We start from the raw sequence: 16,254 nt of genomic DNA, 5'->3' as shown, positions 1-16,254 counted from the left end.
CGGTTGTGGCCTAATTTAAGGCACACTGTTATTTTTTGGGGAGACTTCAGTTCGGATAGCCTGGTCTCCGGTAACGAGTCTGATTGTCCCTTTTTATCTTATGGTTTCCTGGTATGATGGAGGGTAGGCAAGGATAAGTAAGGACAAGTTATCTGAGGTTTTGACTTTGAAGCTCATGCAAAGCGTGTAATCAAATGGTATTGTTCAACTGTTTAGAATTAAGTAATTCAATTTACTGCTAACGCATAGCTGACCCAAATCCCATTGGACCAGGCGGATTCAATACCTGGATTTACAGTGTTTCTTATTGTTTTGGAGTTCATATGGGACTTTTTTACTATCTCTCCGACTAGCAGGCACAAGATGATTGAAATTCACGTAAAGTAACCAGCAGTCATTTCGATTCCATGCTGAATTACAAGAAGAGATCATTATAGCCAAATCGCATCTCATTTCCATTATGTAAACCGAATTTTGATATCGAAATATTTTGTTTATTTGCGCAACTCAAAGCACTTTTTTTTTCTTCAGAATTTGAACTCAAATCTTACTGGCACATCAGGGACGTCTAAAATGAGAAGCAGGCGTGCTAACCGCACGGCCACGATTTTCGATTTATTCAATGTTGCGTTTGGAGAATTTTTATGTTGAAACTCCTTTGACTTAAATACAAAACCTGGGGTAAAGGTTTAGGAAAATACAAAATAATATCTGATGAGACGTTGTAACTTTACGTGTGAAATTCACGTGTTGACTTATTATAAATACATCAGCATTGGAGAATCGTTAAAACTCGAAATCTTAAGTAAGCATACTTATTTCAAGAAGTTTAACAATTATTTATTTTAATCCGTCTTATCACAATATTTAAAATTTCTTATAATTAAGATAATAAAATATCATTGATGTTCCATATCGATTGATCGATTTACAATAAAGACAGTTCTGCATACGCAAAACATATTCTAAATACAGGACATGCATATAATACAATAAATGAAACAATGGACATATTAAAAATAGTACAAAACAAAAAACATAGGAATACAATAGAAAAATATTACATATAACAAACATATAAACAAAACATTTGTCTAAATGACAATAACATACTCCTTAATAACCCCATCTTCAATGCATTACAGATCATTAACCCCAACCCCGACAGCCACCTTTCACTTACTCCTTCCACAAGCAACCACAGTCAGTATTGACCCACACCTATACGATGACAGTAGTACTTCTGGACATATCGGAACAATCAATCCTACATCTAGGGTATGTTTTATTTTAGATTTACTTTTATTTTATATTATTTTTATTTATATCTTACTGCTACTTTCTAACTATAATTTATATATTTTGCATTTTATTCTCTAAATTCTTTTATAAATTCTTTCAAATTCTTTAGTGTTTCTTTCAATCTTCTACTTACAGACCGATATGTACATCTGATAAAAAATTTAAGAAAAGACAACACCTCGCCCAAAATTGAAAAACAAATGGCATGAAACATCACCAAATGGAATCATATTTGAGTTTTAAGTTCGTAAATATTTTACACCTGATGATGGTTTTATAAAAACTGAAACATGTTGTGTAAAAGAAGTTCCAAAATGTAGATCGATCAATCGATATGGAACATCAATGATATTTTATTATCTTAATTATAAGAAATTTAAAATATTGTGATAAGACGGATTAAAATAAATAATTGTTAGAATATTCACAATATGACGCAATTACACTATCTTCAAGAAGTTTCTTAAATCTTCGGGAAGTAGATAATGAAAGGATTAATTCTCCTATGCTACTGTGTTACAGATAATTGAACCTAACTTTATGTGTCAGGGAGTCAGTAAAATATATTAATATATTTACTGTCATTACTAATTATGGATTAATTTTCTTCGGTAGATTTATGCGTCAAGGTACGTTCACATTGGTCTTGTCTTATTTTTTTTATAAAGCTTAACCGAATTTATGGTGTATTAAACTACGTAGAAGTTACACTGTGAATTAAGACGGGAGAACTAGATTCTATAGACATAGAAAGAAATTTTGGACATAGAAAGTTGTGAACTCGTGTAACTTTGCTTTAAAATTTAGACCTGTATATATCCATGGGTAAAAATTGTGGAGTGTGAACGATAGTTAAGAGTGTTAAGTGCGTATAAAATCTACTTTTAAAAGATTTTTTTGTAGAGAGAGCGAATTCGCTCAAAAGAATTTTGTATCATGTAATGTGATATGTTTTTCAGAAAATTACATATCTGTAACTGATGAAATACGTTCTAAATTTTCACAAGGACAGGTTTAACTACCTTTGTTCTTTAAGAATACTCTTGTTTCTCTGTTCAAAAATACGTCTATTTATTTTTATAGTCGTATTTTTATGAAGGGAAACTTTATGGGCGTGTCTGCAATTGTACTGTTTTCTGCATTTACACATTTTACGTATGTAATTATATAAGAGTTTATGATTCAACCAGGTGTAACTGTTAACCGTGGCTTATAATTCGGTCTGTGATCGTCATTCTGATAGATTTGTTTATGTAAGTTAGAAGATCTGTTTCACAGGGTTAAGCAAACACAGTGTTCTTGGCAAGGTATGCAGTGGTTGTTATTTTAGGAGGAAAAATGTCTGAAATCAAACGAACCATTAAAGCTACACTAAAAACATTAAACACTGCAACTGTTAAAGGATCACTTATTTTGAAATTGATGTAGTGAGAAAAGAATCTGGTTTTCTGATAGGCGGTATTTGAAATATATGTATTGGTAGTAATCGTGTTCATTACTCACAGGTTAAAGAGTATAAACATGCTTCAGTCAGAGATAAATCTTACTGCCATCTTGTAGATTTCTCCATGTCGTATAAAAATAAACGTTGTTGGAAATTCATCTACGTCTGATAAGCATCTTTGATCAGAGAATAAATTCGACTTTACTAAAATAATATATGATTAATTAATGTGTTATTTAATAACACGGTATCAACTACAAACGTTTTTTAGTTATTGAATATGGTTTTATTGTTCAGTAAAATATTTCTATATTGCGTACATGCATAATTTATAGATTTAAAACGTGGTAAGATTCAAGTAGAAGTGAATATACAGTTCTTGACTAGACATGTGACCTTCTGATTGGTTTCTGACCTGAGGTGACTGTAAATGGTGATTGCTTCCTGTGACAATTAACAAAAAGATGCAGGGGTTCTCAAATATTTTGAGACGTAGAACCGTATTCTGAGCTACCATGGATTGCTCCATCATCAGGGCGCCCTGATGATGGAGGCAGCAAGGACCTCTGAAACGTCGGACATCTACCAGACTACATGGCGCAACAACCCAGAAGACAGCCATCTGCAGAAAACCTCAAATCTTACACACATTGTTGACAGTTTCAAAATAATAATTTTGAGCGACAACTTTGAAAATTGTGTTTTCTGTTCTGTTTTCAGGATTGTACGAATATGATTCAACAATTCCCTCAGCACCGCCTCTGGACCAGATGGAGCAAGTTACTGGATACGAGACCATATCTTTCAATGCAGGTTTGTCATCTTATATACTATAAAAATTTGAGATTTGTCGTCGTCATCAAAAAATGACGTCATCAAACAATGTCACGTTATATTTGTTTACTCGGCATTGTTGTACCAACACAAGTGTTTTAACCCCCCATTCGGGAAGGTTGGTTTAGTTTCTTACTCAAGATTTTAAAACGCGGGTTGGTTGCGTTTTAAAAACTTGACTAGCCCCCCCCCCCCCCAAGGGGGGTTGGTCAAGTGTTTTAACCCCCCATTCGTGGCGGTTGGTTTGGTTTATTATCCAAGATTTTAAAACGCAAGCAACCCGCCCGAAGGGGGGTTGGTTGCGTTTTAAAAACTTGACTAGCCCCCCCAAGGGAGGTTTGTAAAATGAGCGTGAAGTTTAAAGTTTCCTTTCACTACAGACAGCACTGTGTATGTGAAATAGGATGACTGAAAATTGTAATTTAAGACTGTCAATTAATAAAACAAAATCTTAGTTTCGTAGAAGAAACTCCCCATAAAAAACAAAGATTGACTTGGGATATAATAGTCGAACAACTACATAATTTTAATTAGCGTGGCTGCTGTGTAGGATTTAGATATTTAAGTGATCTCTCGATTATTAAGGAAGGATAGAGTGTGTACAGATGAGATTTCACTGATCATAGCAGGATTTAGAAGACCTTGTCGATTTCACGATGAAGATATAAGAAAATATTTTCCATAGCGAAGGAAAATTATAATTTACGAAAGCAACTGGCAGGAAGGACAATGTAGAATTAATAGAAAAATTGTCAACTCCCAGAATTACTCGATGTCCTCTCCAGGAAAATGAGAAATAGGAAGATCTTTAAAAAGATGCACACACCTGTTTGACAAGACAAGCTGCTATTTCCTCTTCATTGATGTAGAATATTTTTAAAGTCATTATTCTTATTGTAATTTGTGTTTATAAATCACTTTTAAAAAGTTGTCAGTGGAACCACGGTTCCGGATAATTTGACGTAAATACGGAAGGGTCATTCGGCAAAAAAGTGAAAGGAAAACGTGGAACGAAAATGTGTAAGATCCGTATCAACAAATCGACAACAATAGTCGTGTTTACTCGGCACGGTGGTCTAGCGGTTAGAACGCTGGCCTTGTAATCCTGGGGTCTTGGGTTCGATTCCCGGCGGTGCCCGAATTTATAACTTGTGTTGGGCAAGGCCGTGATCTAGGCAACACGGAGTTTTCCTCCGGGGGCTTCCCCGGTTTCTCCGTGGCATCCCAACAATTACTCCATTCACACACAGAAGAAGGCAATGGCAAACCACTTCTGGATCATCTGCCAAGAACGTATATGACAGGTCCCAGTCCGAGAAAAGGATGGAAGGATCCTGTTCATATGGACCTGTCGTCAGACAGAACACTAAATAATAATAAGATGAGGTGGTCTAGCGGTTAGAACGCTGGCCTTGTAATCCTGGGGTCTCGGGTTCGATTCCCGGCGGTGCCCGAATTTATAACTTGTGTTGGGCAAGGCCGTGGTCCAGGCAACACGGAGTTTTCCTCCGGGGGCTTCCCCGGTTTCTCCGTGGCATCCCAACAATTACTCCACTTTCATCATCATTTCGCAAAAAGGGGGTCCCGATCGAACCCATGTACTGATGGGTCGTGAATCCTTCTAACCACCAATGCACACCATGCTGATTGGTGCGTACTGGACACGAAAAAGAAATATCCTATAGTAGCTAAGTAGACCACTGAAAATGTTGTCTGACTAGTTCAAAATTGGTTGGAACATTGTACAAATAAGTATCTGAATTGGTGTACCAAACCAGGTACATGTTTTTATATTTTCCGATAAAAAGTAGACTTCTAAAGAACATGTTTAATTTTTTTATCAAGGCCACTTCTCTCTTGCTTCTTTATTTCCCGTCTTTTGTCAATTTCTATAAGTATATTTCCCCATTCTACTTTTGTTTAGGGATGTATTATGATAGATTGATAGTTTTGGAACACGTAAATTATACGTAGTTTATTTACACTGGTTGGAGTCCAAATGACCAGGACATTGGCTTTATACCTCTGTGTTTTGAAGACGTAAACATGGCATTTTTGTATGGGATCTGTAGTAATCAGCAGTGACGGATGAATCTCATCTGGAATCAGTTGCATTGTGTTATTGGCTCAGAGGGTGGAGTTGTACGTGTTCATTCATTTACTCGTATAGGAACACAAGTGTTCCTTTTCTTTGATGTGAAATCTAAAAACTGCTTTATAAACAGTGGCTTCCTTAAGACAGAGTGATTTGAACGTACGTATATCTGCAGTTTACAGTTAAATATTTATAGTACAAATGCTTAAGTGTTTCTGGCCTCAGAATTGTACATAGAACTACGCTGATCAATTAAGTTAAAATATAAATGGATGGTTTTATATATGAGTTTGATTATTTTTGTAAGTTTGGAAATGTTTGTGTGTGCATGTGGTTTGATAAATTTTTGTAATTAATGAATCTGTGCCCCAAGAACCTGTTTACTAAAATCAAATTTTAAATTTGCCTCTGCGTAATAGGGATCATTATGATTGTATTTGCTTTTCATATTGATTACATATTTCCCAAGCCAAGTGGAAATAAATGTTATCTCTACTATAAAAATTTGTGATTTCGTCGTCGTCAACCAATTTGTCATCAAAAAATGACGTCATCAACAATGCAGAGTAAACAAATAACGCTTCACAACTATCAAGCCAGTCGCATTATCACTGCTCCAGAAGCAGCACATCGCCTCCGACCAGCGACATAAGACTATTTAAGAAATGAAGAAAAGTTACCAACACCAACAAGGTAATCTGATACTAATAATAATAATTATTCAAGTCATACTGCTCATTCAAGAGTTAAAACACTTGAATAAGACACTAAACTAACCCCGCAAAGGGGGGTTTGTTGCGTTTTAAACACTTGACTAACCCCCTGGGGGTTGGTCAAGTGTTTTAACCCCCCATTCGAGGGGGTTAGTTTAGTTTCTTACTCAAGGGTCAAAAAACTTGAATGAGACACTAAACTAATATGATTTTCACACACTGAATGGACAGCCACAGAATTTCTAAAACACTCGAAAGGGGAAACTATCAGATACATCAACTGAAAGGTGTGAAGCTAGAAGAAAGAGATAATAAGGTTCCAATATGAGATCTGAAGATCTCATGGCAGTGAAGACATAAATGTTTGCCTTTTCAGTTGTATCATTGCATGTAATAGCATATACTACCTCCATTTTCAGTCCTGAAGACCAATATCAACAGTAAGGTTCCAAATTTGGGAAATTCAGGGGGGATAGTTTAGTTTCTTATACAAGGTTGGTTGCATTTTACAAACTTGACCCCCCCCCCCCCCCCAGGAGCTCCGAAAGGAGTGCTTTGCTCTAGTGTGGTGATAATTTTTGAAGAAGCATATTTTATACTCTCAGCTGACTGGATGATTTTTACTTGAGGTTTAACTAACCTCCAGATTCATATTATTGTGCTTAATTAATCTTTTCCTGAGCAATTTATATGAACTTCATTGGACAATGATTAATTTCTAAACCATGCATGGAATTTATGTATTTCTATAGTGTCTCAGTGTTCTTCAAAAGCACATTTTTAATACAAGTAAGAAAATGATGATATCCAATTTGGATTACTAAATTCTTGGACTTTGTCGATCATCTGGTATTCAGAAGAACACAATGTTTTGTAAACTAGATCTGTTTCCGTCCTCGGGTAAAAAGAGAAGGGGCTCCTACTCAGTTGGGTCTGTTAGAGAGAGAGCTAACCTCAGTCACTGGATTATTAAGGTTATTAATCTGATGTGGGGGAGAGTCAGATGCATTTGGCAGATATACATTTGTAGTATGGCATCTGTATTCATAACAAAGTTTCTGTATCTTCTTTCAGTTAGTGTACCTCCACCAAAGCCGTTACCATCATCGAGAGAGATGTGGTGGGAAGACGTCTTGAACCATTCATCTCAACCAGCACACCCAAGAGTGTCTGAGAAGATGGCGCGTCAAGCTCTTCTGGAGCACGTGAAGAATCATTGGTGCTACGGAGAGGGCGCTGCAAAGAACATGGCGATAACTAAACTCAAATACTCGTCCGCATTCCATGTGAGTGATTCCTTGTACATTTCTTTGTCTCTTTTAAAGATTGCAATATATAGTTCATTACTGATTGTCTTTTAAAATTTAGCGTGCTTGTTAATACATTGTGTACACATGAAATGTGTACTATTTTACTGTAACATCCCTCACGAACCAAAAAGCGGAGGTAAGAAAACTGACGCATATGAGGAGGTTATGTGATCAAGTTTATATTTTGTGCCAAATGAGTTTCTAAATTTTTCTGCCTGAAAAATTATAATCGCGGGTGCTAAAATGGCATCTCAGGTAGAGAAAGCTGAATGCGTGCTGTTTATTTTGCAAGTCTAGGTCTGTGTTTACAAAGCAAAGAAGATTTTTTTATGATACTTTGATAAAATGTTTATTTATAAGTGGTATAAATTGTTTGATCAGGCTGGCTGCATTTATAAAGGAAACAGCCTAAGGAGATGACAGTTACTGAAGCTAAGGTGGATACACTTTGCGCAGATTTCATTCACCGTCTACACAAATCGGCCAGGCATGCTGACTGACAGTCTTGCCAAACTCAAGAGTGCACTAAATTGTCTGGAAACATTTGAAGTTTAAAATTTATTAGTATTAACTATTGCAACATATAAACTGCCCAAGGCAAAGAAGTTCACTGTACATTTTTTCTTTGATTTTCTGGCAACACGTGAAGATGACAAACTTCTTACAGCCAAAATTGTCTTCAGTGATAAATCCACATTCCCTTTATTTGAAAATGGGTTGGAGGGATTAAGAGATGCAGTAGCTACAATTACTCTTAACTTACTTAATAATGTATAGACCAAAATTTAATACAGATATATTTTCCAGCCCTTGTAAAATGTAGGTCAGAATACCTTGATCCTATAACCAACTACTCGTATATGTGAAGATTTCTGTCTTCCGGGTTGTTGCGCTGTGTAGTCTGGTCGATGTTAACCAATGTTTCAGAGGTCATACTGCCTCCGTCATCAGGGCGATGAGTATGAAGATTTCTGTCTTCTGGGTTGTTGTGCTGTGTAGTCTGGTCGATGTTTATCAACGTTTCAGAGGTCATACTGCCTCCATCATCAGTGCGATGAGTATGAAGATTTCTGTCTTCTGGGTTGTTGTGCTGTGTAGTCTGGTCGATGTTTATCAACGTTTCAGAGGTCATACTGCCTCCATCATCAGGGCGATGAGTATGAAGATTTCTGTCTTCTGGGTTGTTGTGCTGTGTAGTCTGGTCGATGTTTATCAACGTTTCAGAGGTCATACTGCCTCCATCATCAGGGCGATGAGTATGAAGATTTCTGTCTTCCGGGTTGTTGCGCTGTGTAGTCTGGTCGATGTTTATCAACGTTTCAGAGGTCATACTGCCTCCATCATCAGGGCGATGAGTATGAAGATTTCTGTCTTCTGGGTTGTTGCGCTGTGTAGTCTGGTCGATGTTAACCAATGTTTCAGAGGTCATACTGCCTCCGTCATCAGGGCGATGAGTATGAAGATATCTGTCTTCTGGGTTGTTGCGCTGTGTAGCCTGGTCGATGTTAACCAACGTTTCAGAGGTCATACTGCCTCCGTCATCAGAGTATGAAGATTTCTGTCTTCTGGGTTGTTGCGCTGTGTAGCCTGGTCGATGTTAACCAACGTTTCAGAGGTCATACTGCCTCCATCATCAGGGTGGTGAGTATGAAGATTTCCGTCTTCTGGGTTGTTGCGCTGTGTAGTCTGGTTGATGTTAACCAACGTTTCAGAGGTCACGCTGCCTCCGTCATCAGGGCAAACAATGATGGCGTGTGGAACTACCACAGACGATGAGCCTGAATGCCGATGTGATGCCCCAGTACCATCAAGAAGCACCCAAAACTCCACCCCATATACTGTTACATTACTGTGCATTTAAGGCTATCTGGGACTGGATTATTCTCTGCCTTACATTCTACACTGCAATTATGGTGCCCTACAACGTCGCCTTTAAGAACGGACTACACAGTGCAACAACCCAGAAGACAGAAATCTTCATACTCACCGCTGTGAAAACCTTAAATCATACAAATTAGCAGTGGTTAGTTTTGATTCTTGTGCCTTTTAACCCACAATAAATGGAATAGAAAAATTGTGTACATTTTATGTTTGCATTCTGTATATAAGAACTTCTCATCTTATGTCATGTATTTGACACAGATTTCTTAGCTACTCTCACTTGGTAGTACCATGCGTCTTGTAACAATCTAGTACACAAGAGCACACTCTGCTATCTTTGTATAAGTTATCTCAGATAACCACAGGTTATTTTGACAAAATTCCTCTTTGCTTGGATATAATTTGTAAGAATTTTCCTAGAATTTATGTTTTCCCCCCCCACATTTTTGTGATTTTTTTTTCGCCCAATAAAGTTGACTGTATGTGTATATTTATAATTGTAACCATTAAATTGCATGGAGTTGTAAATGTAATGCCGCTGGTTACAAAATAGTCTTGTTTGAGTCTGGAGTTATATCTCATTTTGTTCCCAGTTTGTGTATTTCTCAGTGACAAATGGTTTTTATTTTGATCCGATTACAGTGGACCTTTTAATCTGAATACAGAATTCCTACACCGCTGAACTCTGGTGAGCTTCTGATAAGGCATACTTTATTATTAACGGTACACTTGTTCAAGAAATGTATGATGTAATGACTGACTGACCCTATGGCGCAACAGCCCAAACCGAACCTTGGATTCCTCCCATGTGGGAGGTTTCTTTGTCTTTTAAAGTGTGCATTTATGAGAAGTAAGTGACGAGCCCACTGCCTCTGCACAATTTCTACTCAATCCTGATTTGTCTGCTAGAGCCATCTAGTAGTGAATCAGGAGAGATTTGGCCACTCAGTTTTGATTACAAAACATCTCATTCATGCATTCATGTTCGTAAGGTTCTTTTACATGCCATAAATCTACGACATGGGACAGGCGGCTTTACTTCCCCTCTGAAGGAAGTTGTCATACAGATTTTTATCACCCTTAAAAATCCATCGATCTTGGTCAGGTTTGAACCTGCAAACCTTGGGGTCCAGTGGCTAACCGCTAGTCCACCGAGAGCAACGTGTGCTGTAACTGGATGTTTTATCGCCTCATAAAACTGTAGAACAACCAAACGTCTAAACTTTCAATGTTCTAGGCTTTTGGGAGTGAGCTGTGTGAAATATTGAAAGTTTCCCAACATTTCAGCAAACATTGCAGTTACCATCTACAGGGTGAATGTGTATTGGTAGTTTCAGGAAGCCTTATATTGCAGGTAGTATGGATGGGGCAAGAGGTGTGCACCAGGTATTGGTCAGGAAGCCTGAGGGGAAGAGACCGCTGGGGAGACTTAGACGTAGATGGGAGGATAATGTCAGGCGGGATCTATGGGAGATAGGAGTTGAAGGAGACTGGATTTTGTTGGCTCAGGACAGGGTCCGGTGGAGGGCCTTGGATAATTCGGTGATGAACCTTCGGGTTCGGTAATCCATATAGTTAGTTCGTTAGTTAGTTAGATGGCAAGTGGGATGTGAAGACTAGTTGGTGGAACAGAGGAGGAGGCAGATATCTGATTGGTAACAACACAGCTAATATTACAGAACCAAAGTCCTAAATTTAAACTGATGTTTCTTTTAAATTGTGGAGTACAAAGAAGGTATGCCCTGTAATGAGGATACAGGATTATTATTTATTATTACCATACTAATGTATCTTTAGAGTGTAACTAGTGGTAGTAGAACATGAATTACTCTTATGCATCTTCTTATTTTCTGACTGAAACGAACCAAACTGTGACTAAATTAGCTGCTTCCACATATGAGTGGAAATGGTTTCAGACAAAGTGCAAACTGTTGCTGTTCTAATTTTTATACAAGTAACATACCATTTTCAGTACGAGCTACAGACTTTCACAGAAAAACGTGAAACATCCTGGAAATTCATTCCATACTCTGGAGGTGATGTAGATGGTGCTGAGAATGGACCAGCTCCTCTGCCATGGGACATTGATTTACGGCCTTCTTGTTTGTTCAAGAATGAAGAGAAGTTTATTACAGTGCCTCACACTTCTTCAGTTAAACCATGCCATCGTTGCAAAACGACTGGTCACGTCGTATGTACTGAATGCTATGGCAAAGGATGGGTAAGTGTTATGATTGATTTTGGAGTTTAAAGCAGAAAAAACATATATTATTTGTTATATTCTAATTCAGCAGTTTGGCATTTGACATATCTGAAAAGTCCCTGATTCAAGCTTAACTGGTTTGACTAAAGAATAGACAACATAAAGTTGTAGCCATTTACATTTCTGCTAAGGGTACTCTGTAGATTTATTTAGAAATTTCTTGTGTCTTGTGAGAGGTAGTTTGGGCATATTTAGGCTTTCAGAAAATGGACTGTTATGAAAGGGATGAAATGATTCAGTCTGAGTTACCTGCAGCCTTTGCCCCTGTGGTTAGCTTCGTCTGGGGTGTTGGTCACAGGCAATAAAGGGAATGATATTTCTTGTCATCGCACACTGGGATAAATTCGTTTCGTCAATGGATGGGAATTGCTAAATAATGTGAAGGAGTTGTCTAGTGCGTGAAATATCTTGCCTCAGGGCTAACCGATCAACCAGCCAGAAACCAAACTATGGGCGGAGTCTTGCATGAACATAAGACAATATCCGTTAGTATTTTAAAGCATTTCTGCATCTGAAACGTATAACTGGAATTGATAAACGGTGCTCTGCCTGTTTTTACACTAATGGGATTGTTGTCTTGGCTGAGGGAATTAACATGTTCAAACTAAAAGCTGTTGCTTCTGGTAGGAGGATCAAATCATTTGTGAAAGGAACTTTGGTTGAATGGGCATCTCAAAGTTGGACCCATAAGAGTTGGAATCACTTTGGCCAAAATCCTCTGGAACCTTTTGGGGGCGGTATTATGGCTCAAGGCCTGATTGGGGTTATCCCCTTTCATATTGCCATTGTGTCAACTTGACCACCATATTAGGGACAGCACGACTGGCCTGCTGAGCATCAGTCATCCTTGGTTAGTCTTGGGTGACTGCAGACAGTCCTTGGTTGATATAAGTACCTTCCAAGTTACCAAACTAAGGGGTACCTACATCATCTAATTTTGGGTTGAAGCTCAGAGGTAAAAGCAGAACCAATTTGACCAATGGCTGGAATGTTGGCACGTGTTGGAGCAACTTTACGAGGTTACTGTAATGTTGTGTTTTTCTCATCAATGATGACATATATGATCTCTGTATTTATTGTGTGATTTATTATCCATTTAGATAAATCAGAATAGAATGTTATATTTACAATTTACATACGTTTATGAAATTAAAGACACTGCAGAGATATTAATGAGCAGGCTTGTGTATCTAAATTCATTAATATTTTAAAATTATGATGACTTGAAAACAGTGCGTTTATAAATTCAAACTACACTTCTGCTCTTCATTAAGAATGCAAAACATACTGTTATACATTTTATACAGAACAGTAATGTGAGGCTTGGGACTTGATACATTTGATATTTATCAATGAACAGTTACTGAAGAACAGAATTACCTTTGCCAGGTTCGCTGTCAGATGTGCAATGGATATGGATACCGGACCCATTCAGAACAGAGGGATAGGTGTATCAACTGTTCTCTCTCCCACAATGGACCTGGTCGACAAGACTGCTTTGAGTGTGATTCAAAAGGAAAGCTGACATGTTCGGCATGCGACAGTTATGGCCAAATTCAATGCTCCATTCAGCTCACCGTCACTTGGTTAGTAGCATCGTGTAATTTCCTATGAAATGAAGATGGCTGTATTCTTGGTTATTGTGCCATGTAATCTTGTAGAAGTTTACCAGTGTTTTAGAGGTGCATTCTGCCTCTTTACCTATCAAGGTGATGGGTAAACTTCTACCAAACTACACAGCGCAACAACCCAGAAGATAACCATCTTCATACTTGCAAATGTGGGAACCTCAAATTTGAGATTCCTACAGAGTGTTCACATTTTTTTTACACTCATGAAGACAGTTTTGGGTGGACATATGATTTGGGAGTGTTTGTGCGAGCAAAACATTAATTACAGGAGGTACCGAGTTGGTGAATATGTTTAAGACAAGGACAATAAAAATACCACAGAAAATTTAATTGTTAAACTGAACTCTGACAGACAACATTTCTACAGTTTCATGCAAATGATGTTGGAAACTTTGGTTGATTTGCAGCAAATTATATGGGATCAAATGGCAAGAAAGCCCAGAAATTTATTTAGATTTTGGAAATTTCAATTCTTTTTCAAGGTGTTCTAACAAATGCTGATTTGCAGCATGCCATCACAACAAGACACAACACAAAATACATGTAGTCCACATCAGTATGTTTACTGGCTATGTGATATCTCCAGATTTCAAAATAAAGTAGCCGAAAATATTATTGGAATATTCATACTTTGCAGTAATTAACCTTGCTTTTAAAATAAATGTTCCAATTTATTATTAGCTGTTTGCCTACAGCGAGGATGCTAAAAAATGCCCAATTCCACTGGTAAATCCCGTAGGTTGATTGTATGTCTCATATGTATCATGTCAATGAAATTATGTTGTTTACAAATAAGTGATAAATTTTTCTTGTGTGTAATGGGTAGATCTATTTGTAGCTTATCATTTCTCTAGGCGAATACTTTGTTTTGTATTATGTGAAATTTATATAATAGTATGAATTGTACTTTATAATATGTATTATTATTATTTTTATTATTTATTCTACGATAGCGTCTGGTCCTCTGGTTATAGTATCTTATGTTTAACTGAGACATGGCTAAAAGACTCGTGTTACGATCACAATCTATTTCCGGACGGTTACACTGTTTTCCATTCTGACAGAATATGTACAAATAAGACGCGTGGAGGTGGAGTGTTAATAGCTTTATCTCCCGGAGTACGTGCCTGTAAACGCAGGCACAACTTAGAATCCTTTGAAGAATGTGTATGGGTTGAAATCCCCACTTTTGATGGTCTAAATCTACTCATTGGCAACCATTACTTTCCGTCTGATGCTAAACCTGAAGTTGTTGCTAATTATTTTCGATTTCTAGAAAACAATTTGGACACACAAAATTTTCGGGTTATTCTCATGGGTGATTGTCACATTTCGTCACATTCTATAATAGTATAATTTACTTAATTGATTCATGTTATTTTTACAAATATCCTAATGTAGTTAGTAGTAATTTTTAGTGTATTTATTTTTCCGTATCAATGTATTTTATATATTGCTTGTTTTATCTTTTATATTTTATTGTGTTTGTGAGTTTATCTCTGTGCTGTATCTGTAATTGGCCATCAGGCTGTTGATACAGCACACAAATAATAAAGAATTGAATTGAATTATTATGACTTTTTCAACATCCTATCGCCATCTGACTGTCTTATGGATCCATGGAATGTAAATTATTATTATTATTATTATTATGTTATTGGCTTCTTGCTGTTGGCAAACACGTAAATAAATTAATTGAATTAATTGAATTGAATTTCTACTTTTCATAGCCTGCAATTGGATTCTTTCAGGAAAGTGAACACTTCTGAGCATATTGCGGAGGATATGGCATTGCCGGAACAATTGGTTCGCTTTGTGTCCGGGCAGGTTGCTTTTGAAGAGGAAGGTCCGCAAGTGGTTCCGTTACAGGGGTTTCCTGATGAGGCAATCAATATGGCTTCTGCGCAACTTGTGCAAGATCATCTAATGAAATACCAGGACCAAAGGATACTGGCTCAGGTATTTTTACTTCATTTATTTATTTATGTTAAGTTTTAATGTAATTTAACAGCTTTGATTTACTTCTGAAACTTATCAGCTTAGTATAGTTTCTAAAGTGTTATTTTGTTTTATTAGCATACTTCTTGAAATGTTATACACAGTGTGACCAAAAGATTTCTGGACTGTTTTAAAAAACACGCATATCTTCAAGTGATTAAATATTTTATTGCATATTATTATGAATACATTCCATTGGCAGCAATCCACATATTACAACGATTGTAAAACCTTTCAAAGCATTGCTGGAAGTCCTTGTTAGGGATAGCCTCCAGGAAGTTGGTCGTAGCTTTTTGAATGTCTTTGATGTCAACCAAATGCATGCCTTTCGTTTTAAATTTTAGTTTAGGGAACAAAAAATAGTCACAAGGTGACAAATCGGGTGAGTAAGGGGGGTGATTAAGAACCACAACACCTTTGGATACCAAAAACTTGTGAACGACAATGGCTTTGTGAACAGGGGCAGTGTGTAAGAGTGACAAACTGTCTTGTTCACGATACTGTTGGCGAACTCTTTGAATTCTTGCCGTTAAACGCTTCAAAACTTCAAAGTAATAGTTTCCATTGACAGTTGTGCCCTCAGGAACAAACTCAACAGTTGGATCCAGCCTTTCATGGGTAATTAAATCAGTCTGGAAAATTTTGGGACACACTGTGTGTACTTGCTTCTTAATAAACAAAGTTATTTATCATCAGTATCACCATGCTGTTTATAAAAACAGATCATAGTTTGCAATATGGACACCATTCATGGTATGGTAAATCTAATTACGACAATTTTTC

General features: G+C 37.1%; 1 protein-coding gene across 9 annotated transcripts in view; it reads left to right on the top strand.

Annotated features, from left to right (window-relative positions):
* The window catches only part of LOC110834593 (protein SSUH2 homolog), a 75,819-nt gene that overhangs the window by 53,731 nt on the left and 5,834 nt on the right, over window positions 1–16,254 (top strand). For 8 of the 9 annotated variants that reach the window (XM_022073927.2, XM_087354437.1, XM_022073928.2 and 5 more), the window contains 5 exons: window positions 3,467–3,559; window positions 7,463–7,674; window positions 11,552–11,800; window positions 13,232–13,428; window positions 15,225–15,432. In XM_022073927.2, coding sequence (XP_021929619.1) covers window positions 3,467–3,559; window positions 7,463–7,674; window positions 11,552–11,800; window positions 13,232–13,428; window positions 15,225–15,432 — 959 coding nt within the window. Of the gene's footprint in view, window positions 1–938; window positions 1,279–3,466; window positions 3,560–7,462; window positions 7,675–11,551; window positions 11,801–13,231; window positions 13,429–15,224; window positions 15,433–16,254 lie in introns of those variants that run through there. The other variant, XM_022073932.2, reaches the window with a different exon arrangement.

Source organism: Zootermopsis nevadensis, unplaced genomic scaffold, assembly GCF_977971745.1.
Source record: "Zootermopsis nevadensis isolate Lab colony 2312 unplaced genomic scaffold, Znev_1.0 Znev_ptg000023l, whole genome shotgun sequence".
Classification (NCBI taxonomy): Eukaryota; Metazoa; Arthropoda; class Insecta; order Blattodea; family Termopsidae; genus Zootermopsis; species Zootermopsis nevadensis.
Note: the sequence above shows the minus strand (reverse complement) of the source record. Positions and strands in the feature narration are given on the sequence as shown.